The 27,813-nt window shown below is 38.0% G+C and overlaps 1 protein-coding gene and 1 pseudogene across 2 annotated transcripts in view; one reads left to right on the top strand and one right to left on the bottom strand.

The window, feature by feature from the left end:
* LOC149847743 (sodium/proton antiporter 1-like) overlaps nucleotides 1-24,813 on the top strand; it is a 67,363-nt gene extending 42,550 nt beyond the window's left edge. Inside the window, exons 9-10 of the mRNA XM_089998436.1 lie at nucleotides 23,582-23,876; nucleotides 24,255-24,813. Coding sequence (XP_089854562.1) covers nucleotides 23,582-23,876; nucleotides 24,255-24,374 — 415 coding nt within the window. The 3' untranslated portion in view covers nucleotides 24,375-24,813. The remainder of the gene's footprint in view (nucleotides 1-23,581; nucleotides 23,877-24,254) is intronic.
* Nucleotides 24,814-25,508: 695 nt separating this feature from the next.
* Nucleotides 25,509-27,699, bottom strand: LOC149847742 (putative carbohydrate esterase At4g34215 pseudogene; annotated as a pseudogene). Its single transcript, XR_016431188.1, has one exon. The product of XR_016431188.1 is annotated as a putative carbohydrate esterase At4g34215 pseudogene (transcript).
* Between the last annotated feature and the right edge of the window lie 114 nt (nucleotides 27,700-27,813).

The following is a 27,813-nucleotide window of genomic DNA, read 5'->3' as shown; positions in this document are numbered from 1 at the left end:
CATGTGAATTTGTTTTCTTAGGCACAAATATGAAGTTTTTGAAACATTCAAAACTTTTCATAACCTTATTAAAAATTTGCTTAAAACCAATATTTCTATATTTCGTTCTGATTCAAGGGAAGAATACATGTCAAATGACTTTAAAGATTATTTGAAAAATCATGGCATCTTTCATTTAACGATCTTGTGCAAACACGCCTCAACAAAATGGTTTGGCCGAAAGGAAATACAAGCATATAATAAAAACCACTAGAATATTGATTATTTTCAAACATGTTCCAAAACATTTTTGGGTTGAAGCTGTGCTTACTTCGGTATACTTTATAATATGGCTTCCTTCATCAAAACTTCAAAATATTTTTTCTAATGAGAAACTTTATAAAACTACCCCCGACTATTTCAAACTAAAAACTTTTAGATGTAAATGCTTTATTCTTACCAATAAAAATGATAAACTTTCTCCAAGAACCATTCCTTGTGTCTTTTATGGTTACGGGAAAAGTAAAAAAGGATTTAGATGTTTGATTTTAAGCATGATAAACTTTATATATCAAGGAATGATAACTTTATAGAAAAAGAAAGTTTGTTTGATTTAAATATGCCTATTAAATAAAAAATGATTATACCTTTTTGAAATTATCTCCTAAATGTAATGATGAAGTGTTAAACAACAATGATGTTGTTAATGATGAACCTCAATATGACATCTAGTGTGGTGACTCTCATGATATTAATGATGGACCTTTAGTTATCTAATACAGAAGAAGAAATAGACATCCCACTGCTTTAGAACAATATTCTAGCATAGAAAATCCCAAACAAAATGAAAAGAAGTCGTCTTTTATATTTTGGGTTTAGATCTAGGATCCAGATCCAATCCATGTTCATTCTGCCGTATATTCATTAATGACTAAGTTGTATTTTAGGTCTGTTGTAAAAGGGTATTTTGGTACCCTAATCTTTGTATTAAGCAAATACATAATGAAAAGTTTGGTGCGCCGATTCCTGCGTGAGGAATCTCGGCTTTCTACAACAGCATACCTTCTTCTTCTCATTATCTCTCTATTCGTGTGATTGAATATCAGACTCTGAATTCTAACATGGTATCAGAGTAGCATATCCAGTCTTAGAGATCGTGACTTCTTTATGATCATCAAAATCGAGATTCCTGTCTCTTCCTAAGGTAATTCTTTTTCATTCATTTCACCTCTTCTTCTTCTTCTTCTTATCGTCTTTACTAAATCTTTCTTTCATTCTTCTTTTGATTCCAAATCATATCTCCGTAAGACCATTTATAAATCTAAGATTTGTTCCATCTTTTGTTATTTCTTTGGGCTATCTCATGTCGTTTAACCCTAATCTTGTTTATCTCATATCGTTTAACCCTAATCTTGTTTGTCACCTTTGTTCTTCTGAAATCGTAACTCTTCCTTTCTTCTGTCTTTTTTTCTAATCCATACGTGATCTCACAGTAAAAAAAAAAATCATGTCAGATCATATCGTGATCCATGCGTGATTCCAAAACATAAGAGGGTTACGTCAAACCTGTTTTTCTTAAATTTCTTTTCCTTTGTTTTCCTGATCAATCTCCTCTTTGTTGATCGCCTTGTTGGACTTCTTTTCATTCCATTGTGATTCAGAAAAACACGTCTTATCTAAAGTGACGTGCTCAAGATTGGTTGAACATCGTTCAGATCAGATATTACAACAAGGTTTGGTTTACTGCCTCTGGTTTACAGATCGTCCAAAATATTAAAAAAAGGGGGCAACAAACTTTATTTGAAATTAAATTAAATTTCTATTCTCAATCTATTCTGAATCCAACATATTTTATTTGCGACTGCATTTTTGTTATGAACTCATTCTTTTTTGTTTTCATTCTTTCTTGAATTTCGATTTTATTCTTCTTTAGAATATGGATTCGTTTCCTTCCCAATCTAGCCTTTCCTCAAGTTTCCTTAGTCAACTTGTGTCTGAGAAACTGAACAACTCTAATTTCTTAACATGAAAGAGGCAGATCATCCCGTTCATAAGAAGTCAAGATCTTTCTGGACATCTGGATGGCTCCATTTCAGTTCCTCCAGAGTTCATATCACAAGACAAGAATATTAAGGGAGAATCTTCTGTTACATATGTCAGAAATCCAGGGTATGTAACCTGGATGAAACGAGATTAGGCGTTGGTTGCCTATATTACTTCTACACTGTTACAAGATGTGCTTGTGGCAATTCCAGATGACCGTTCGACTATGCAGTTTTGGGACAAACTGGTTTAGACATATTCGCAAGTTTCTCAAGTCAGGGTAATGCTTTTAAAGAAGGAATTTTAAATGCTGAAAAAAGACTCCATAACTATCATGGAATACTTAAACAAAATGAAGACTATTATAGATCAACTAGCCATTGTAGGCTGTGCAGTAAGTGACAAAGATATAAAGCAAACTTTGAGCGGACTGGGGCCCGATTATCACATGATTGTTACTTCCTTATTGTGCCTACCAGATTTTCCTATATTTGAAGATTTGCGTGCCAAGCTTTTTCAATATGAGATGACCTTTAAGAGATTTTTTGAAGAGACTCATGTTCACGTTGGAGCACAAGATGTGCTTGCCACAGGGGTTGCTTATGGGCGAGGACGTGGAAGGTATGATTTTCAGGAAAAGGGAGGTCAAGGAAGGAATGAACAAGGAGGTCGTGGAATATTACCTACACCCAACATACCTCCTAATTCGCACAGGCAAAGGACAATTCCTACCAGTTTTCTATGCATAAAAAGAGGACATATCAAGGTTAACTGTTGGTTTAACCCTCAAAATAGAGGAAAACCTATGCCAACAAAGGTAAGGAAGGGGACAGATAATTTAAAGACCAGTGGTGAAGTAAAGGAGTTGTTATTGTCTGTCTTAGCTGAATTAAATCTAAAACAAAATGATCAGGGTACTTGGTATGTTGATTCCGGGGCAGTGACTCATGTTACTGGTGATGCTGGTAAGCTCCAAGCTCTTGTTCCTTATATTGATAGAAATAGCTTTGTCACTGAGGATGGATCTCACCACTCTATCTCTCATATTGGAAACTCCGTTATCCCTATGTCAAAATCCTCTCTCAGTGTTTCGAATGTTATTCACGCCCCTAATATCAAGAAAAATATTGTTTTTGTTTCTAAGTTTGTTGATGATATTAATGCTTCAGTTGAGTTTACTTCTATTTTTGTTCGTGTCAAGGACCTTCAAACGAGAAAAACGTTCGCTGAAGAAAAATGACACGGCAATATGTACGTCTTCCGAGAAGATCCTTCTACTCGTGTTCGCCCTGTTGATCCCACCTTGAAACTCACCTCACCGTCCCCTTTAATACATCCTAAGAGTGTCCTTAGTGTTTTTGAATGTATTGAGCCAAATCTTTGGCATGGTCGTCTAGGTCATTGTAGTAGTCGTTTTATTGAAAAGCTTGTCTCAAACAGTCTTATTCCCAAGTCGAGTTTAGGATTACGTGTCTATGATAAAAAATGTTATAGTTGTCTTTTGTGTAAGAGTCATTCTCCCCTTTCATTCTATTAATAAAAGAGCTTCAAGACCATTTGAAATTATCTCTTCTGAAGTATGGGGTCTTGCTCCAGTTTTCTCTATATCTAGAATTAGATATTATCTTATATTTGTTGATAGTTATTCTCGTTACATATGGATCTTCTTTATGAAATGCAAATCTGAGACCTTTAAGTTATTTCAGAATTTTCATTCCCTTGTTAAGAATCATTTCTCAGGAAATATTCTTTGTTTCCAATGTGATGGAGGGGGTGAATTCTCTTCAAATGACTTTATTAATTTTGTCCAAACTAATAGAATAAGTAGGCGGGTGTCTTGCTCTCATACACCTCAACAGAATGAGATTGCTGAACTGAAGCATCGCCATATTGTCGAGAGTACAATGAGCATGATGCATGACAGTAATCTTCCAGTTACCTTCTAGGCAGAAGCTTTCCATTCGGCGGTTTATGTTATAAATCGATTACCCATGATTATTTTGGAAAATAAATCACTATGCTTTTCTTTGTATGGAGTTCATCCAAATTATCATGATTTGCGTGTATTCGGTTGTGTATGTTATGTTCATGTTGACAGTTCAATGCGACACAAGTTTCAGAACAAGGCTTTGAAGTACAGATTTGTGGGATATGCAGATAATTATAAATGGTACAGATGCTATGATCATGTGAGTAAGCACATCAAAGTATCCAAGAATGTTGTTTTTGATGAACCAAACTTTGATCATGTTAACACTTCTTCTGGAATTGAGGTTTATCACCTTTGGTTGAATTCTGAACTCTTTTCTAGTACTGATGATATTTGTCTAAGAATGTATTCAAAGGAATGGGGAAACCATATCTGATGCCGAACAAACCACTTAGGAAATCATGACATCTGAACCACTTTTGGCACCCGAAAGGTATAAAGGCATCGTTTATTCTCGGCGAGAAAAGGAGGTACCCTCTACTTCTAATCAGGAAATGAATTCTCCTTTTATTCCTGCTCCAACCCTTGATCTCAGAAGATCTACTCGCTCTCGACATCCGATTGAAAGATGGGTCAGTTATGAGAATTTCACGATGGACTTCCAACTCTTTTTAACTTCTTTGGGTAAGGAAGATCAACCCACAACATTTTATCAAGCCGCAAATTTCAAAAGATGGATCAAAGCTATGAATGAAGAAATGAAAGCTCTTCGTAAATCTGTTACTTGGGATATTGTTTTCCGACCACATGATAGAAATGTTGTTGGGTCTAAGTGAGTGTATAAAATAAAGTATAAACCGGATGGTACTATTGAATGATACAAGGCGAGACTGGTTGCGAAGGGTTTCACATAGGAGCAAGGACATGACTATGATGAGACCTTCAGTCCGGTTGTGAAAATGGGCACCATCAGAATTATATTATCATTAGCTATTGAGCATCAGTGGATGCTTAGTCAACTTGATGTCAAAAATGCATTTTTGCATGGGGATCTGAAAGAGAAAGTGTATATGGAGCAACCCATTGGATATGCAGAAGGACACTCTAAAGAATACATGTGCTGGTTAAAGAGAGCCATATATAGTTTGATGCTAGCGTCTCGCTCTTGGTTTGACAGCTTCTCTCTTGAAGTACAAAAATATGGTTTTAGTCGATCTCTTCTTGACCATTCTCTATTTATATTCAAATGCGAAGATGTAATTACTCTGTTATTGATATATGTAGATGACATTATCATTACAGGTAACTCTAATGATCATATTGAGCAGGTCAAAGAGCTCCTGAATCACAGATTTAAGATGAAGGATCTTGGTAAACTGCGATATTTCCTTAGAGTTGAAGTTGACAGGACTACTGAAGGAATGACTCTTACCCAACATAAATATACCATTGATGTTCTCAGCAAAGCAGGTATGAAAGATTGCAAACCTCTAGGCACACTCAGTGTTCTTCATCAGAAACTTAGTTTCCAAGATAGGTAGTTGTACGAGGATCCTACGGGATATCGCAGCATAGTAGGGATGCTGCAATATCTCACTTTCACTCGGCCTGATATTGTTTACTCAGTTAACCAGGTGTCTCAGTTTATGCATGAGCTGCGTGTTGGAAATATAAAAGTTGGTAAATGTATTCTTCGGTATTTGAAGGAAACTATCGAAGATGGTCCTCTGTATAGAAAGAGGATGAATAGACAGTATGTACATGAACTTGTTTACACGGATGCAGACTGAGCAGGAGATCCAGATGAACGCAGGTCAGTCTCAGGCTATTGTGTTTTCATTGGTATGAACCTAGTTTCCTAGAGTAGTAGGAAACAAAAGGCTATTGTCAGGTCGAGCACAGAAGCCGAATATAGATCAATGGCAGCTTCCACAGCCGAGGCAACATGGATTAGACACTTGTTGACATAAGTAGGAGAATCGATCTCCCGATCTCTTCTCTTATATGACAATCAAAGCGCCATCAACATGTTCTTTAATCTCATTTATCACAGTCGTGCCAAGCATATTGAAATAGATCAACATTTTGTAAGACAGAAGGTTGAAGAGAAGGAGATTGAACCTGAATTTGTTCGGACTACTGATCAAGTTGCTGACTTGTTTACAAAGGGACTGACCAAGGACAGATTTTGGATGTTAAAAGTCAAGTTGTTCATGGTTCAAAACTATATACAACTTGAGGGAGGGTGAAAAAAAGTCTTCTTTCATATTTTGGGTCTGGTTCTAGGATCCAGATCCAATTCATGTTCATTATGCCGCATATTCATTAATGGCTAAGTTGTATTTTAGGTATGTTGTAAAAGGATATTTTGGTACCCTAATCTTTGTATTAAACAAATACATAATGAGAAGTCTGGTGCACCGATTCCTGTGTGAGGAATCTCGGCTTTCTATTGTGAAAATCTCTACAAAAAGAGATTGTGTGTAACGCCACAATACAAGAAATACAAAGAGTGCACAAAGGCACAAAGGAGAACACTCACAAGTGCACGAAGGCACGGATACACATGCACAAAAGCATAAAACAAAATGAACTTCAATTCATAAGTTCCCAAGAGGGGCTTTACAAAAGCATTGTTATTGCATATGCACTCACAAAAAATGATATGTTTACAAGGGCCACTAAGGCCTATTTATAATGCAAAAAGAACCCACAGGGTGCAGCTCAATATGACTGTTGGAGCTGCACCCAACGGTCACATTTGTGACTGTTGGGGCAGCTCCAACAGCTATATGGAGTTGTCCCTTTCACAACAGTCAAAAAGAAAAAAAGTGTAAAAAGAAAAAGGTGTAAAAGGCAAAAGTAAATAAAAAAAGAAAAAGTAAAAATGTTAGCCCATTAGGGTGGCTAACACCTATTGAGTAAAAGGACTGAAATACTCCTGATGGGTATTTCAGTTTACAGTTAAAAGAGACATAATATTTTAACACTCCCCCTCAAACTTAGGGTGTCACGACCGAAAGTTTGCCAAGAAGGAAGTTAAATCTTGGAGAACACAGCGCCTTGGTAAAGAAGTCTGTCAGTTGATATTCTGATGTAACATAAGGAAGGTCAATAGTTTTTCTTAAATATTCTTCACGAACATAGTGGTAGTCCATCTCGATATGCTTCGTGCGCTCATGAAATGTGTGATTTTTGGCAATGTAGATTGCACTTTTATTATCACAACATAATTTTGTGGGCCCTTGAACTTGAATATTCATATCTTCCAACAAGTTGCGAATCCAAACAATTTCCATGGTAGTAGATGCCATGGCTCTATACTCAGCTTCGGTAGATGAAAGTGATACGTTTTGCTGCTTCTTGTATCTCCAAGAGATTAATGATTCACCTAAAAAAATACATAAACCAGTGGTGGAGTGACGATTATTTGTGTCACCTCCCCAATCAGAGTCAGTATAAGCAATTAAACTTAATTCAGACGTAGAAGATAGAAATACTCCCTTGTTTATTGTACCCTTTATGTATCTGATGATGCGAAGGATGACGCTCATATGGACTGTAGTAGGTGCATGTTGAAATTGACTAGCAACATGTAATGCATGAAAAATATCAGGCCTGGTAATGCTGAGATACGTTAGGGATCCAACCAGTTGCCGGTAAGGTGTGGGATCTTTTAGGAGAATCTCATCATCAATCTTCATCTTTGAACCTACTATTTCAGGAGTTTCGCAGACCTTGTCATCTGTGATTCTTGATCTATCAAGAATCACACAAGCTAGTTTAGTTTGAGACAAAAAATAGCCTCTCTGAGAATAGGCAACCTCAATTCCCAAAAAATATGTTAGAAATCCTAAGTCTGACATTTCAAATCTTGAAGTCAAAATAGATTTAATCCTCTTGATTCCTTTGATATCATCACCTGTTATTAACATATCATCAACATATAACAATAATATAACAATCCCTGCATCAGATTTCTTAACAAACAATGCAGTGTCAATATAGCATGAAGTGAAACCATTTTCAGTCATTACATTGTTAAACCTATCGTGCCAAACCTTGGGTGCTTGTTTCAGTCCATAAAGAGCTTTACGAAGACGAAGAACTTTATTTTTAGGGATTTTCATACCAGGTGGAGCATCCATGTAAACTTCTTCATTAAGATCTCCATTTGAAAAGGCATTTTTGACATCCATTTGGTAAATATTTCATTTTTGAATTGAAGTAATGGTGATAAGACATCTGACAGTAACCATACGAGCTACTGGAGCAAATGTCTCTTCATAGTCAATCCCATATTCTTGATTGTACCCTTTAGCTACAAGACGAGCCTTATACTTTTCAAGAGAACCATCACTCTTAGTCTTGACCTTGAACACCCATCGACATCCTATGGTTTTCTTGCCATTGGGAAGAGATTGAAATTCCCAAGTGTTAGCTTTCTTAAGAGCTTTGAGTTCACTCTCCATGGCTTCTCTCCATTTAGTACATTGTTTGGCTTCTCCAAAATTTTTTGGTTCAAAATAAGAGTGAATGGCACTCAAACAAGCTCGATATTTAGGAGAGAGAATCAAACGATACGAATCTAGAGGGAGTCCTTCTAGTTCTTTCAGTTCTCCTAGGATGAGAATCATGAGTGGAAATAGTCTCACTAGGTTCACTATATAGTTCAATAGCACTCCTAAAGATGCTTCTATCTCTATGAGAATAAGTGATGGGTTCTCTAGATCAGTGTTTTAAAACTCGCCGAGTCAACTCGTTGACTCGGCTCGGCTCGCCTCTCTAGCGAGTCAACCCGGCAAGGCAAACTCGGTTTGCCAAAACTCGGGCTTGACTCGGCCTGACTCGGGCGAGTTTTGGGATGTTTGAAATTTGTTTTTTGAGTTTCAAATTACAGTTTCGAAATATATAAGTACATATATTTTAACAAGGGTTACCCCCAGATTTTGTATAAAAAAGAAAATAAAAATCATTTAAAGATAAAAAAGCATTTAAATCCATAGAATAAAATCGTCATGTTGTTCGAACAATTGTTCACCCTGTGTTATCAACTTATTCTAGCAAAATATTTTAAAGAAATGATTCTCACTATATATGACGGGTCAACTGTGCCTATGGGAAGTCACATTTAGGTTTCATCATCCATTTGTTATGTGAATAAGCATTGTACATATTCAAATATTAGTAGTCTTTTTATAGTTGTGCCATTAATATATTTCCTGCATAGTTTTTATACATGAGAAAATTGCTTATTTATGTTGATATTGGGCATTCTGTAAACTTTCAATATGCACATATATCCCTGCTTTACATTTATGAATTTGTTAGAGAGGGAATTAAAACTTTAAAACAAGCTAGCATATATGATTGGCCATTTTAGGAACCTTACGTAGTAGCAGACTGAACTCATGGTGACCAAATCCTCTAATTCAAGTCATGAATTAGTCAAAGTGCTTGTATAGATATCAAATTCAATTATTCAAGCAAACCTCTATAGCTCTTTGCAGTTGTTTTTATATTCTTACAGACGTTTGGAGACTATGTTTACTCAAAAACATGGTTTCAGACAAATTATATATTGTTTTTCTTTTAAAATCAAAAGTTAACAAAACCCGGTCCGAGTCACCGAGTTCACCCGCCGAGTCACGAGTCAATAAAGAACGAGTCGAGTTCCGAGTCACGGGTTTTAAAACCTTGCTCTAGATACATTTTCTTCTTGAGGGGTAGAAGGGTTAGAGTTATTGTTGATCACAACCATTTCATTTTCACTATTATATGTTAATTCATCATCACTAGAGATATCACCATCCTTAGATAAAAGGTCAAAAAGAAAGGAGTAATCGGCATTTTCTAAATGAGATTCATTTTTTTCAAAACCACTATCATTTTCCAAAAAAGTTACATTCCTTGAAACATATAATTTATCATTCTTAGAGTCATAATATCGAAATCCTTTTTGAGTTTCCGAATAACCAAGAAAAGCACAAGGAATGACTTTTGGTGAGAGTTTATCATTTTTATCGGTAATAACAAAGCACTTACAACAAAAAACTCTCAACCTATTATAATCGGGTTCTTTTTCATATAGAATCTCAAAGGGAGAAATTTTATCTAAATTTTTGGATGGAAGTCGGTTGATAAGATAGACAGAAGCAAGAGCCGCTTCGGCCCAAAAATTTTTAGGAATATTTTTTGAAATGAGAAGGGTTCTAGTGGTTTCAATGATATGCCTATGCTTTCTTTCGGCCAAACCATTTTGTTGTGGGGTCTTAGGACACGATCTTTGATGGACAATGCCACAATCCTCAAGATATTTCTTAAACTCATTAGAGAGATATTCACCTTCGGAATCGGTCCTAAATATCTTTAAATTACTATTAAATTGATTTTTTATTATCATATGATATGTTTTAAAACGTGAAAAAACTTCATGCTTATGTTCGAGAAAATATATCCAACAATATCGTGAGAAATCATCCACAAAAATCACATAGTAAGCAAAACCACCTTTGGATATGACAGGTGCCGGTCCCCAAACATCTGAGTGAATAATTTCAAAAGGTTTAATACTAAACATAGTTCTTGGTTCAAAAGGTATACTTCTCATTTTTTCAAGAATACAATCATTACAAGAAAAAGTATTTTTATCTTTAACAAAATGTAGATAGGATAACTTGGTAATGTTGGGATGACCAAGTCTCTTGTGCCAAACATTTATGTCTTTATGTTGGGCCACATTACAAAAGGTGTTTTTAGGAATTTGAAGAAAGTCCACATAGTAAAAGTCTCCTTTCCTAGAACCTTCCCCAATCAATCTCCCGGACCGGTGATCCTGTATTAAACATTTATTAGATGGGAATTGAATGTTACACCCAAGGTCCGTGAGTTGAGAAACGGAAAGCAAGTTTAAATTTAATTTTGGTATAAGTCTAATTCTTGGAATAAAGAAGTTTTGGGTTTTAAAATTTCCAATTCCCTTAATTTCGAGAGAAGTACCATCCGCGGTCGAAACAAAAGAAGGTGACACATTTTTAGAATACTCGGAAACAGATGAAATGTTTGGGGTCATATGAAAGGATGCACTCGAATCTAAGAGCCAAGAAGTTTTACCTGGAGGAGAAGAGGTGGATACGACGGCACCGAAAATAGCTCCCTTTAGAAGATGTTGAAGAGCCTCCACAATTTGATTGAGATATAGAGCTTCTTTTGAAGATTCCTCTTTGGATGGTTGAGATGTAGTTGTCATTGCTAGAAGTTTCTTCCATTTTGGGCAAACCGGTTTGATATGACCCGGTTCTTTGCAAAAGTGACACGAGATTTTGCTACAATCTCTTCTTCCTCCTTGATTACGTTGATTTTGATTCTTAAAATGAGGAGGTCTATATGTTCTTAAATTGTTACCGGGTCTAGAAACGGCATTAACACCATCACATTTTTCTTGATTTGTGGACATTGCAAGCACACTAGGATTTTGCTTCCTAATGCCCATACGGGTTTCCTCTCCACTTAATTTAGTTAAGACATCTTCAAGAGAGGGAGAGGTAAAAGTGGATAGGAGAGAAGATCTTATTTGCTCAGACTCGGGCCTTAGCCCATTCAAAAAATTGAAGAATCGGTCTTTTTCTAATTGCTTATGACGAAGCTCTATGGCTTCTCCACTCCACTTGAGTTCAAGCATGGGAAGCTCATCCCAAATTGAAGAGAGTTCCGCAAAATACTCTCTTATAGACATATCACCTTGAACAAGAGTTAACGCTCTCTTTTGAAGATAATACTTATGGGACAAGTCCATAGAAATATACATCTTCTCAAGATACTCCCACGCTTGAGAAGCCTTTTTAAACTTTATAATGTTGGCATTAATCCTTGTCTCAACGGAAGAGAAAATCCAAGACAAGATCTTGAAATTCTTTATTTCCCATTCCTCATGTTTCCTACTATATTCCTCAAGAGCATTAGTTCTTTCATCTCCCTCAAGGATTTTGATTTTCCCTTCTTTAACCAAAGTAATTTTAGGCTCTGGTTTCAGAATCGAGCCTTGAATGTAACCCCAAAGCCCTTTCCCTTTGATGTAAGCTTCCATATTTCCGGCTCACACGTGATAATTTGAGTCATTTAGCTTCAAACCAAGAGAAAAATGGGAGTCTTTCTCACCCATTAGAGAGAAAAGAAGAAATAAAAGAATATGTACCACAATAAGATTTTAAATCTTTCTTGTTTTAGTAATCTTCTAAAATATTGAATGAAGAAGAGTCTTCACTCCAATCACCAAAAAGTTGAAGGCACGTTTTCCGAGGCACTTGATATTGAGAAGAATCACACCAATTTCTTTCTCCAAACAACCTTGCTTTGATTGTAACGACCCCAATCCATACCCTTTTAAAATGCGGAATATTTTTTTTTTCTAAGAGTTGCGGAAACCTTCCCAGAGATCTGGGGTCCTCACAGTTCCACTTTCCATTGGATAGCCCATCCACCACAAACGAAGTTGCAATTATCATCCAAATCAACCAACTAAAACTCTTTTATTAATGAGTAAGTAAATTTCAAAGATAAGGTTTTCTTCAACTGAAGTAAAGTAACAATTGCAGAATTTAAAAGAACTGAAAGACAAAAGAAAGAGCCATTATGTCCTCTGCTGAAGCTGACAAGCCCAAGTATAACTCATCCATCCCCAGATGCATGTCCAACTTCACTGTTCACCATTTCCTGTGAAAAAAACAACAAAGTAGGGTGTCAGAACCGAAATTCTGAGCACAACTACTTCTAAAGAAACCAGGTGAGAGAAAGAACATGGATAAGATTTCATGCAGTGATTTGAGTGAGTGCAGATATAAAATTTGCAACATTTAAATTTTCATAACTACCAATGATTGCATTTACTCACCAGTCAATAACAGTAAACAGTGTCATATATCAATAACTAAATGATCAAACCTTTCAGCATGATTTCACAAAGTAAGTCATATGCTACCAACAAACGATGTCATGATATCAAGAATGAGTCAAACATGCATGATCTAATGCATAACAGAAAAATGCATGATTATGTGCAATGCATGATTGCTTCTGTTATCTTTCATTTAAGTTTCATCTTTCCATATGCATGCCCTATTAAATGCACACAACTTTAAGTTCCTCTTTTTAATTACCGTGGCCCGCGGATACACCAAACGGGTACAAACCCCGAGGTCAAGTAGGTTCTCAGTGTAGCTTAACACACAATTTGTATTTTATTACTGGGTTCCAACTTAGCCCTCGATCGATATCAGGAAACAGCACCATCCATCGAAACACTAGACCTCCACATCTAATGTCGGGGACACAAGGGACACCCCACGCCCACATGTGCCACTTCCTTGGTACCATAAACTTACAGCTGTGACTAACACACCATTCCTGGGTAAAGTGGCGGATTCTCCCTAAAACCGTGGCCAGGAGAAGAACCTCAATATCGGGTTCAGGGGCAACAACGCACACGGAGTTTTTGTATCCTCACAGTCTCCCCAAGACCGGATATCCAAGATTCTCATACTCCAGATGAGATATCCCAGAATGTATATTACACTGTTCTTATTCTTTATATTTTTATTTAATTCCATTCTTTAAGTTTGCAACACAATATGCAAAAGTAAAGTGAAAACCCCGCATCCTCCCTTGCAGGGACCCATTCGGGACTCCAGCCCGTAAAAACCATTAGAACAGTGTTTTTATGTGCCAAACCATCTTATGTGGTTTAAGTGATGCTTTTAAAAACATATGTAAAAGAAAACCAAACCCACGGCTCTCCGGGCCGGTGATGGTCCAACTAGGCCATCGATGCATCACATAATAAAACCAAGTAGTGTTTCAATCATAACACTAAACCAAAATGCCAAAAGCATATGCACTCATGAAATCATAATCCGACTATATGCATGTCATTTATTAAACAGATGCATTTCCTCTATGTGTGTGTCACCTACATCACATACAGATATTAATCAAAGTATGTCTTCTTTGAGTGTGTGAGTGCACAATTTAAGTATTCTTACCCAAGAAGAATTATCAATACTGGATCATGCTCACATTCATGAGTACCCTAATCATAACAATAACAGTTATTGACACCGATATATAGGTGTGCATATGTTCTAAGATTTCCCTTTATTCATATCAAGACTTATATCATACACAATATTTATAAAAATTTTGGAACATATTTCCATCAAATCTGATTCATAACAGTCAAGTGAGATCATACACCTCCATGGCAAACATAAGTAATATATCGAAAACCAACACTTCCCTTCAATCCTATAACAAGAGTTTTATTTTTTTATTTGGCACTGAAACCCGATTCCATTTGTCTTAATTCAAGATAGAATAGCCTGTTATCTATTTTTACATAGATACAGTTTCAATTGAAATCTGCCTGCTGAAGATGGAAAACAGTTTCGTTACGAGTAACAATACTAACAATTCATGAATCAAAACCTAATGTATCACATAGTAACATTGGAACTGGGAAAATATCAAATCAACATAGGCACTAATAGTTCATTATCAAAACATACACAGCAAAACTTTGGATGGATATCAAAGGCATTGATGGTACATGGTTCAACTAATAGCAAGCCCGAACTTAACCCATCTAATATATATGTTTTTACAAAAAGAATGCGTACAGCCCTCTCGGGTCAGCCATGTCGGGTTCACAGCCCAAATCCAACTAGGGATGCAAATGGGGCAGATCAAGGATGGAGGTTTGAAAACTTTTGGCTATTTTAAATATGCATCCCATTATCAACAACAACTTCAGATTCCAAACAGTCCTTCAGTATTCGGTTTCAAGAACACAAGCACTCAAGTTCAAATAATCCTATTTCAGGTAGATAACAGTATCGAGACTTAACTTTCAGAACACAGATTGATAAAACTCAATCATGTCCATAGAACACAGCCTACCTAAACCGAGTTTTTTTTTTTTTTTAAATAAAGTCAGCCCCTGTGGACTTAACACACACGGCCTATCTAAACCAAGATTTAAAATAAAGTCAATCCCTGTTCTGATTACATACCACACACAGGGATATGCAGGTGCACCTAATACCCCGGCCTCCATGATATGGAACTTCAAAGTAATTAAACATGTTTCTGAATCTTGATGGCAGGTTCAATCCTAATCATCTTAATAAAATTAAGAAAACCATGCTATAAAATGACACTTCATGGTCCTGAAGTTATGATGAACCAAGCTCTTAACATGAACTTTATCATACATAAACCGAAATTTGACCCAACTGTGGCAACTTGGTATAAAAACCATGATCAAGAATACTGCAGTCAAATGAAAACTGTAAAAGAAACATTGTACATGAAATAACCTAAAGTTCAAGGGTTTAAATCTATCAACCTTCACGTACACGTGAATCAAATCTCTTTAAGAGAGTCGTGATTACCCCAAAAATCGACAGATTAAACACCAAATTAGGCTAATCAGATGCTTCTATACTGATTTCCTAAATTAATGCATGCCGAACCAAAAATCTGTGTAGACTATGCACTTAGAATCAAGAATTAGCATTTACAAGTTAAACCCTAAATTTCCGTCCGAGTTAGAGCTTCCCCTGTAACCCCAGGGTTCGTGATGGCCTTCGGTTCCCCTTCTTGCATAAAAACGAGAGACCCCCAAATCGTACATCTAGGGTTTAACAGAATTTTCTTCCCCTTGATGATGAAAATCCGAAAACCCCCAAAAATCCGATTGATTAGGGTTTCTGTCAACCCTCATAACCTCCTCCCTCTCCTTTATTCATGCCAACCGAAACCCCCAAATCCAAGATTTGGGGTTTTCCCATGTGGGATTCAAAAAGAAATCCCCACTCCAGAATTTCGGTGGAGCCTCCCCTCAAACCCACACAGGGAATCGAACCCATGTTCGATCCCTCACCTCGATTCCAAGAAGACCCGTACCAGTTTTGAAGCTTTTTCGGCGACCTAAGGCTGGAGGCGCATAGGCACGGTCGGCTGGGGGTTGCACCTTGCTGCTGCCGTGACAGGAGTCTCGCCGGAGGTCTGTGATGGCCAAAACTTGCCGGCGACCTCCCTGCCTCCAGCGCGTGCGCACCGAACGAGAGAGAGAGACGAGGGAGAGAGATGAGGCTGAGTGAAGAGGGCAAGACCCCCTCTCCACTCCCCTCCTTTATCGGCCCCAGGCCCCTCCTTTTTCGCCGAGATGGGGGAGGTCGGTTACGGCCTGCGTAACCCCCCTGCCCCCCTTCCATATCCTGCAAGGGTTCTATCGGGCAACCCTTATCGGGTTGCCCCTTTTTAAAAAGAACTCGGGTCCGGGTCCGAGCCCGTGACCCGCGATGTTGGGTCCATTATTAAAATGGACCCGGTTCGTCAATAGTAACGGATCCTTAGCTGGATCCGGGTGGATCCAACTGTGGATCCTCGAGTCCACTTAATATATATGTATATTATATTTCTATAGTATTACCAATATTAATATTATTTATTTATGAGTATACACATATATATATATATTTAGATATATATATGTATATGGATCCAGTATATGGATCCCATACCCATCTACGCAGCCCTATTGAATGATTATTCTCCGAATTATTTAGTTAATTACAAATTATTGTACTTATACGTACATATCAAATTTACGAGGTAAATGTATGCGAAAAACCCCTTTATGGGTCCTGGATCTGTAATTTGGATCCAGGCCCAATTTGCAAAATTTTATAAAATTTTCGGGTTTTACATCCCTACCCCCTTAAAAGAATTTCGTCCGCGAAATTAGAACGTACTAAATGTGAGTAGTACCAAAATTAAATATCGCACGTAAGCCTCGCAAATTTAGACCCTCTATGATCCTCCCCCTTGGGGTTGATCACGAACAATAATCATTCATATACTCACATCAGACTTTTAAATTCACAACAAGGAATATTAAACTATAATTGCAATCAATCACACAGAATTCACATACTTAAAGTAAAAGTATTAAATAATCATACCGGTGAAGAAGACTGCTCTGGAGGACGAGTCACACTTGTCGACGCTTCAGGACAGGGCTCATAAACCAAAGTAAAAATTTTTAATACTCAAAAGATGATCAAAATTGCAAGTCTTTGTGGTGGGCTCTGATACCAAACCTGTAACGATCCCAATCCATACCCTTTTAAAATGCGGAATATTTTTTTTTTCTAAGAGTTGCGGAAACCTTCCCAGAGATCTGGGGTCCTCACAGTTTCACTTTATATTGGATAGCCCATCCACCACAAACGAAGTTGCAATTATCATCCAAATCAACCAACTAAAACTCTTTTATTAATGAGTAAGTAAATTTCAAAGACAAGGTTTTCTTCAACTGAAGTAAAGTAACAATTGCAGAATTTAAAAGAACTGAAAGACAAAAGAAAGAGCCATTATGTCCTCTGCTGAAGCTGACAAGCCCAAGTATAACTCATCCATCCCCAGATGCATGTCCAACTTCACTGTTCACCATTTCCTGTGAAAAAAACAACAAAGTAGGGTGTCAGAACCGAAATTCTGAGCACAACTACTTCTAAAGAAACCAGGTGAGAGAAAGAACATGGATAAGATTTCATGCAGTGATTTGAGTGAGTGCAGATATAAAATTTGCAACATTTAAATTTCCATAACTACCAATGATTGCATTTACTCACCAGTCAATAACAGTAAACAGTGTCATATATCAATAACTAAATGATCAAACGCTTTCAACATGATTTCACAAAGTAAGTCATATGCTACCAACAAACGATGTCATGATATCAAGAATGAGTCAAACATGCATGATCTAATGCATAACAGAAAAATGCATGATTATGTGCAATGCATGATTGCTTCTGTTATCTTTCATTTAAGTTTCATCTTTCCATATGCATTCCCTATTAAATGCACACAACTTTAAGTTCCTCTTTTTAATTACCGTGGCCCGCGGATACACCAAACGGGTACAAACCCCGAGGTCAAGTAGGTTCTCAGTGTAGCTTAACACACAATTTGTATTTTATTACTGGGTTCCAACTTAGCCCTCGATCGATATCAGGAAACAGCACCATCCATCGAAACACTAGACCTTCACATCTAATGTCGGGGACACAAGGGACACCCCACGCCCACATGTGCCACTTCCTTGGTACCATAAACTTACAGCTGTGACTAACACACCATTCTCGGGTAAAGTGGCGGATTCTCCCTAAAACCGTGGCCAGGAGAAGAACCTCAATATCGGGTTCAGGGGCAACAACGCACACGGAGTTTTTGTATCCTCACAGTCTCCCCAAGACCGGATATCCAAGATTCTCATACTCCAGATGAGATATCCCAGAATGTATATTACACTGTTCTTATTCTTTATATGGATCCCATACCCATCTACGCAGCCCTATTGAATGATTATTCTCCGAATTATTTAGTTAATTACAAATTATTGTACTTATACGTATATATCAAATTTACGAGGTAAATGTATGCGAAAAACCCCTTTATGGGTCCTGGATCTGTAATTTGGATCCAGGCCCAATTTGCAAAATTTTATAAAATTTTCGGGTTTTACACTGATACCATATGAAAATCTCTACAAAAAGAGATTGTGTAACACCACAATACAAGAAATACAAAGAGTGCACAAAGGCACAAAATAGAACACTCACAAGTGCACGAAGGCACGGATACACATGCACAAAAGCATGAAACAAAATGAACTTCAATTCATAAGTTCCCAAGAGGGGCTTTACAAAAGCATTGTTATTGCATATGCACTCACAAAAAATGATATGTTTACAAGGGCCACTAAGGCCTATTTATAATGCAAAAAGAAGTCATAGGGTGCAGCTCAATATGACTGTTGGAGCTGCACCCAACGGTCACATTTGTGACTGTTGGGGCAGCTCCAACAACTATATGGAGCTGTCTCTTTCACAACAGTCAAAAAGAAAAAAAGTGTAAAAAGAAAAAGGTGTAAAAGGCAAAAGTAAATAAAAAAAGAAAAAGTAAAAATGTTAGCCCATTAGGGTGGCTGACACCTATTGAGTAAAAGGACTGAAATACCCCTGATGGGTATTTCAGTTTGCAGTTAAAAGAGACATAATATTTTAACATCTACAACATCATACCTTCTTCCTCTCATTCTCTCTCTATTCGTGTGATTGAATATCGGACTCTGTGAATTCTAACACAAAACATTCTTAGGAAATTAGAAAGAATACATAGGCCTCCAGATAGGTTTATATCCTGCGAAAACTTTACTCCTCAATATAGTGTTTGTCTAGCCAAAAATTTTTCTTACTTTGAACCCTCATTCAAACAGGCCAAGAATTATCCTGAATAGATGAATGCTATGAATGATGAAATACTAGCTTTAGAGAAGTTCAAAACTTGGGATATAAAAGATCTTCCTCATGGAAAGAAGACGATAGGTTGTAGATGGGTGTTTAAAATTAAAACCAAAAGTAATGGAACTTTAGAGAGGCATAAGGCTAGATTAGTAGCCAAGGGTTACTCTCAGGAGTATGGCATAGATTATGATGAAACTTTTTCTCTAGTAGTTAGAATGACTTCTGTTAGAACCCTTGTAGTTGTAGCTGCCATTAAATGTTGGCCTATTTATCAATTGGATATCAAGAATGCTTGCCTCAATGGTGAATTGAAGAAAGAAGTTTATATAGACCCACCACCTGGATATGAAGTTCCTATTGGAAAGGTGCTTCATTTAGGGAAAGCCCTGTATGGTTTAAAACAGGTACCTAAAGCCTAGTATGATCGTTTTAGTTTTGTTATGGTTAAGCTTGACTTTACTTTTTATTGTACTGACGTTGCTATGTTTATTAAGAGATCTGATGCAGGTATTGTTATCCTCCTCTATGTTGACGACATGATCATCACTAGTGGAGACAAACAAGGAGTTAGTTTTATTAAAAATGTTTTAAAACAAAGCTTTGAAATGACTGATTTAGGCTTTCTTAAATATTTTTTAGGGATTGAGGTTGCATATTCCACTCATGGCTATTTTTTAACTCAATACAAGTTTGCTTCCAACATCATAAACAAGTCTGACATCACGGATGAGAAAAGGGTGGACACTCCTAAAGTAATAAATGCAAAAATAAAGATAGATGATGGCACACCATTGGATGATCTTACTCCTTACCGCCAAATGATTAGAGCTCTCACATACTTGACCATTACCAAACCTGATATCTCACATGCAGTCCATGCTGCCAGTCCATTCCAACATTCCCCTACCACAGTGCACATAAGTGTCGTCATGCGTATCATTAGATATTTAGAAAATTTTGTTTCTAAGGGGATTGTTTTGTCTTCCTCCTCTCCATTCAAATTAATTGCTTATATTGACTCTGATTGGGGAGATCTTAATGATAGATGCTCAACTATGCCACAGGGATTCGGCCAGACAGTTGCCGCACTCGCGTCGACGCGACACGACGCAGGTGCGGCACCCGACGCACCAAGGGTCATTTTGGTCCATTTTTTGGATTTTTTTTTTTAAATTTTGCCCTATGAAATGGGTTGCGGAATTTAAAAAAAAAATCTTGGGGGGGGGGGACCCCGGACCCCCCTTATATATATATATTGCAGCACCCCCGCACCCAAGGTTTTTGAAAGTGCCGCACCCCCGCACCCGCACCCATGTGACAGAGACGCTCAACTATAGGTTTTTGTGTGTTTGTAGGTGACTCATTGATGTCTTGGAAATATAAGAAGCAGCAGAAGGTGTCGTCGTCCACTGAAGTTGAGTATCATATCATGGCCATCACAACATCTCAAATTGTGTTGTTGAAAAGATTATTGGAAGACATAGGGGTGCATATACTCTCACCCTTAAGGTTATGTTGTGACAATAAAAGCGTGATCTATATAACCGACAATCACATGTTTTATAAGCTCACCAAACATATTGAAATAGACTGCCACTATGTTTGTGAAGAGTATCTGAATAAGACCATCATCCTACCATATGTAGTATCGGAATTTCAGTTGGCCGACTTCTTTACGAAAGTTCTTCCTTCTCCTCAATTTCATTTTTTGCTTGACAAACTTTTGGTGATTACACCGTAAGTTTGAGGGGGAGTGTTAAAGTTAGAGTTGTCAGTCGGGAAAGTGGGATAGGAAAGCAATTCGGTAAGAGGAAGCTGGAAGTAAGACACTTCCAAAATTTTAGGAAGCAGTAAGCGCGGGACGACTTAGTGTTAAAGGAACAAAATCAAGAAGATTAAAGATCATGTAAGCTTCTCTCTCTCTTCTCTCTGAACATAAAACAGAGTTACGTGGTTCGGTCTTGAAGAATAGACCTACATCCACGGTATAAAGCAACGTCTACAATAAGATCTCATGTCCATTGCTGGACGTGCATGGCAGTTTATATAATATATCACAGTTGTTTTCCAGATCCTTAATTTTAGGATTGTATTTTGATTTTCCTTTACCACCATATGATTTTCCTTTATAGTCCTGCAGCATATCCTTAGACTTTGGTGGAAATATCTCATTATTTTGGATAGTAATCTCCTTAGGATCAGATTGACGGTTATGCTGAGTTATTGTTGGTCTAATACTTAGAAGTGACCTAGGAATCGTCTCGAAAGTGAGAAGAGAAGCGAAGCATAAGCGACCTAGAAGCGAGTAGGAATCAAAAGAAAATCGAAAAATCACATAAATAAGACTAAAAGTCTCCCAAGAAATACAACTCAGAAACAGTTAACTAGAAATATAAGTTATATAACTCAGAAATAGTCAACCAGAAATATAACTCAGAAACAGACAACCAGAAATATAACTCAGAAACAGACAACCAGAAATATAAGTTATATAGCTCAAAAACAGTCAACCAGGAATATAAAATATATAACTCATAAATATAACTCAGAAACAGTCAAACAAATTATATATGAATTACACACACACACACACACACACACACACACACACACACACACATATATATATATTATAATAACTGAAATACAAAATATATAATATAACTGAAAAGCATAAACTATAGCAAAAACAGTAAGACCGAGAGAGAGAAAAACAGGAATAAGAAGAAAAAAAACGGGAAAGCGAGCTTTCCATTTAATTATGGTGCTTCCCTGCGTGTTTCGGAAGTGCCACGTTTTGCGCTTCCCAAGGTCCTATAGCACTTCCGATAACCCTTGTTAAAGTATATACATATATATATATATATATATATATATATATATATATATATATATATATATATATATATATATATATATATATAATGTAATAAGTGAAACTCATTAGGAGTATTTTGGTCATTATACATTATGTAATTAGTGGTGTTCCTAGAGGGCACTTTAGGGCTTTCTTTTTTAGTGTATTTTATTCTTCTTCTCAAGGGCATTATAGTCTTTATAATTTCCTTGGAATAGAGCTGTTGGGAGCACTTCCCAATGGCTCCTCTTTGCTTCCTTTTGTGTATAAATAGGGGTGTAACCCCTCTTGTATGTTAAGCTTGTTCACAAACATTCTCTTAATAATATTCCTATATTTTTACTTGTGTTTTAGCCCCCAAGTGGCTTGTGTGGTTGTGCTCTTGTATTGTCTTATAAGTGGTCTTAGTTGTGTATGTTCTTGTGTTTTTGTATGCCCATAAGAGGCACCCACTTGTACTCTTTTTTGTATTTTCATTACAAATCATGTGAACATTAGTGATGCATTCACTCTCTAGGTCTCACGCTGCACAAAATAAATAAAAATACTCCATGTTTGCACTCTGTACACTTTGTCATGGTCAATATATCAGGTATTGTTACTGTATTTCTCCATTTTCCTTTGTTTCTGTTCTCCTGCTTCCTTTTCTCCAAGTATGCAAGTTGGCTGATCTAGGGTTTCAGTTATCTCCTTCAGACTGACTTCTGTTGTCAACCCTCCTACCCCACCTTTCATTTTGTATTTTTGCTTCTCTTCCTTTGGAATCATTCCAACATCTGCTCTCACTGAATTATCACCATCAGTGTTTGCAGACTGCTCAGTCATATCTTTAATAATAAAAAAAAACGGTTGGCTTCTTCTTCCTATTCTACTGCCTTTCTGGGTTTTTTGCTTCTTCCTCTTGACTATAATGTGTGTATTTCCCCTATTTTCTGTCTATTAACTAACAGTTCTCCTATTCCATTGTTAAAGTCACTGTAGTACTGTTGTGTGTATCTTATAATTGCCACTTGGACTAAACAATCCCATGCCTGCCATATTTGAATCCATGTAATTCACCAATTTTCTTGGAACAGGCCATTCATTTACTTCTTGGCAGCATTCTTCCATATTCCCTTTCACCAGACACCAGCCCTAGTCTATAAGGTTCAATATGTAACCCTGTCATTGCATTGTTTTCCCAAGTGTGCATATGTGTGCTAAGGTAAGGTATTCTCATCGGGATTGGTGAACATCGTTAGAATCTCTTTTGCGACAACCAGACTGGCATTCTCAATACATCTACACCCCCACAAGGTTTTTCATCCTTTCCATTTAACCAGCATCTGCACCCCTTATGTGTCATCTGCAGTTTTTAAAACACTTGTGTTCATCCTGTGCTAAAACATTTCTTGTGCTTCATAGCCTTGAGGCGGCAGGTATTTTGAGAGAGTTGGCGAATTACCTGGATGCTAACATCCCAAGTCTTGAGCTGATTGCAAGTTCAATAGGTTTTGTATCTGCTGTCATAGATAATGTACCTCTGGTCGCTGCTACAATGGGAATGTATGATCTTTCATCCTACCCAATGGACGCCGAGTTTTGGCAGCTGATTGCATATTGTGCTGGTACTGGAGGTTCAATGCTTGTTATCGGTTCTGCTGCTGGGGTTGCTTTCATGGGGATGGAAAAAGTGGATTTCTTTTGGTACTTTAGAAAGGTAATTCTGACATGGTCATGGTGCATAATTTCCATCAATTTATTTTCACGTTGAACCAACTCTGTGAACAATGGGGAAAGGATATGTTGACTCACCCTTGCTTTTATGGGTCCAAGACCAGAGTCGCTAGAGACACATATCCCTGGCATATTTCTCAAGCTTTTGTGGAGCTTGGTTGACTCGAGTAGATCTATCAGAGCCCACCTTGAGTGGACTTGGGTGATCCATCATTTAAATCAGTTATTAACTTATTATATTACTCCTTTTGAAGAATCTCCAAGTTGAAATTGCTTCAAAGTGATGATCGTTAAGACACTAGTTTTTTATTCTTTTTCTTTTTCTAGCTTGCAGTCATAAACATTGAATTTTTGTGTGCAGGTGAGTGGGTTTGCTTTGGCAGGCTATGTATCTGGGATTGCTGCATATCTAGCACTGCATAATTTTCACATATCAATCCCTACAACACTGGCTCATGTTCCATTCCTTTCTGGTTCATAAAGTGCTGCACAAAATGGCCGGGCTTAGAAATGGTATGAACCACCATCCAACTTATGCATATGGCCTTCTCAAGAATCTGAATTCAGCTGCTGTGCAATCTGATTTTTTCAGTGCCTCATGGCTTTGATGAGAGTAATTGATCATTCAAGAAACTTCAAGTGTGCAGATTATGGTCCTGTTTAATTTTGGGCATAAAACGTTACTGAAAAGGACTCGTACGAAGATCTTGTTGTTTGAGGATAGTTACAGTGACGTGTCATTTAGGTCTAATTGCTTAGTGATAGATATGAAACAGAAATATTCACGATGAAATAATAAGAGTAAAATTTTACATGCACGATGGTGTTTGAGTGTCATGGATGTCGTGGACAGGGACAGACATTGAATCTTTATGATACTGTATTTGTTGAAATGTATATCCATGTGATTTTTCACTGCAGTATTGTTACGCCTTTTTTTAGATATGCAAGCTGAGGAATAACCCCTGTGGGATTTGAATCCGAGAGCCTTGGGTTATGATAGAGCGACCTAACCATCCAGCCATTTCATTTGACCCCTTGGAAGCCTTTTGTTTTGTAGACTTTGCAAAGAGCAGTTGAAATTTGAAAATGATGATCAGGTCAGTGACTTGTGTTTGTGTTGCATGGAATCGGGGGATTTCTGCAGAAAGGCATGAAGCCCACTCATTTCCGGGCCAATTGATTTCCATGGAAGAAGTCTCCATGTGGAACCTTCTTCTGTGGAATGCAAACACGCCCTAAAAATTTGTGGTCAGCAGATACAGAAGCCAATAAGAGCTATAACTTGAGAAAAACAAATTCTTGTATGGCTGCGATCTCTCCAAATTTCTTGAGGGCCTGTTTGTTTCATGCCACTTTCATGGAAAAGTGCTATGTTGGCAGTCCATTCCCACTAAGGGTGAAACAAACGGTCAAAAGGATAGGTGGGAAAAGTCCAGGCTGGCCCAACTGGGCCCCAGCATTTCCCACCTTCCTCTCATCTTTATGTATAAACCCAGTCATACCTCTCCCATGGGGAAGTAGTTCAGTCTGCTCACAGCTCTGCTGCAGAGGAAACTAATTCTCTAGAAACTCAAAACAACGAATGCTTGAGACTCGCCAAATCCAAACACATCAAAAGAGAATATTCAATACAATATTATTTTCATGGAAATAGAGTGACATCATACCAACCATTTGCAAAATACAGTTAAGTTCAAAGAAGAAGCTAACAAGCAACAGAAGCGCAACAGGAATCATACATCAGAAACACCAAGAATTGGCAAAATCTTGGAATTACCAAAAAAAAAAATCCATAGGGAACAAGAACAGCATGCCGAACGCAGATCCCATAACCAATCAGGGTCCATTATATTCATCAGAGACTATAATGTTTCAAATATTCATGAGCCAACATCTTGCCAAACTTGACTTGAGCCTCGGTAGTGAGGTGCAAGTGATCTCCATTAAGGGGCAATCCCTTGGAATCCACATAGTAGACATTAGGGAGTTTCATTCCCAACTGCGCTTCTCTTACCTTCTCAATGTACTTGGTGTCTCCTGATGTAATTGTACCACCTTCATAGAGAATTTCACATCGATATAAACATGGCAACAATCATACTGACAAATGTTTAAGAAAAAAGAAAGAGACAAATCCGAGCAAAACGAGAATTCTTATTACTTAAGATTGCAATTTCTCTTCATGGAATATGAGTTCCACAGATCACGTAATTCACAAAAGCAAATTCTCAGTCCCATGAAATCAGCATTCAATCCCTTGAAACAAACATGCCGCAAAAGTACATTCGTTTTTAGAGAAATTTTCAAAAAACACAGCTAAGGTTTTGGTGATAAATAATAAAGACATCTAAGCTTTCGATATTATTAAAAACGCACCTAAATTTATGCTCCTTCAATTAAAAACACATTTATGCCAAACTAACTTGGGTTTATCATTAACCCGTTGAGTTAATAAGACGATGTTACTCATTTGCCCTCAAAACAATAATCTTTTTTGAAAAAAACAAGCAAAGTGGTACAGATCCAGCCCATAGTTCACACCTTGTGCCCCACTGGTTGGAACCTGTCATAAAGGTATGGTGTATGACCCGACACGCGACTCGAGTTCGAGATCTCTTTTGAAAAAAGGGATACAACATGGGTTTTTCTAAATTTTTAATGAATATAAAACTAATTTTTCTATTTCAACATATAAAAAAAAATTCATTGAAATATTATTAAAAATATTAAAATGATGTACATGTCACCGTGTCAAAGAAAGCTCTAATTGTGTCACCCATGACACGCTGCCTAAATGGCGTGTCACTGTGACATAGGTTGGTTCCAAATCATATTGTCCGCCCTGTGACCTGAAATCGCATGATTTCAAATCACGTCCCTGAGCAAAGCAACAGAAATTGAATAAAATTCCGTGTTTTGTAAACTCCAACCAAGTTCACGAACTTCGAGTTTCATGAACTCTTACCCGGAATTCATGAACCGCGTCACGTTTCACGGATGTCCAGTATGAACAAATCCAGAGATCACCAAAGACTCGAAAGCATCAAGAATGTCACCACCTGGATCACAGGTAGATCAGGCAAACGCAGATCCGATTGAACGTTGTGTATCAACTCCTCCATCTTCTCCCCGTACCGCTGAGCATCCTCAGCCGTCGACGTATCGCTCTCCCCCTGATACCAAAGCAGCGCCGCAATGCGACCGCCTCCTTCTACCGAACGCTTCGCCCTCCTCACCATCTCCTCGTAGAGCCTCCCCCCTCTCGCCCACTCCCTGATGGCCGTGCCTCCGATCGCGCACGGAACGAGCCCGACGACGAGCCCCGTCGGATCCAGTCGGGCAAGCAGCTCGTGGGCGAAGGGCATTCCCGGGCCGACGCCGCACACCTTGGCCGTGTCGATGTCGGCATGGAGCGGCTCGCGCGCTTCTTCCCAGCGGAGGCCGGCGTTGAGGCGGAGGATGGCCGGGGAGGGCTGACACTCCGGCGGGACTCGCCCGTCCCACTTCTTGTTCTTCACTCCGCCCCTCCCGGACATGTTGCTCTGCCCCGATAGTATGAAGATGTGCTTAGCCCCCGCCGGCGCGCTTCCTTCGCACTTGGATATTCCTGAGAGCCCCACCCCTCCCTCTCCCTCTCCCTGTGCATATGCAACACTGAACGCACATATATTATATACATACAGCCAGAGAAGAGGGAGAGTGGCACGGCACTGGTAAAGGCTAGCTGTGTTTGGGAACTGGTAGCTGAGTTGGGAGTTTAAGCATTTGTCAAAACGACGGTTAGGTGGTGGACCCTTATGCATTTGGAAAAGGAAGTGAGACAAACTTTGAGGGTATGTTTGATGCGCAGTTCTCAGCGTGATTAGGACGAAAAATCTCAAAGAGAAGAGAGATTTCTAACAAAGGTTGGATGCGGC

This window comes from Nuphar pumila, chromosome 1, assembly GCF_984573655.1.
Source record: "Nuphar pumila chromosome 1, dmNupPumi1.hap1.1, whole genome shotgun sequence".
In the NCBI taxonomy this organism is placed as follows: Eukaryota; Viridiplantae; Streptophyta; class Magnoliopsida; order Nymphaeales; family Nymphaeaceae; genus Nuphar; species Nuphar pumila.
This window is presented reverse-complemented; position numbering and strand designations above follow the sequence as displayed.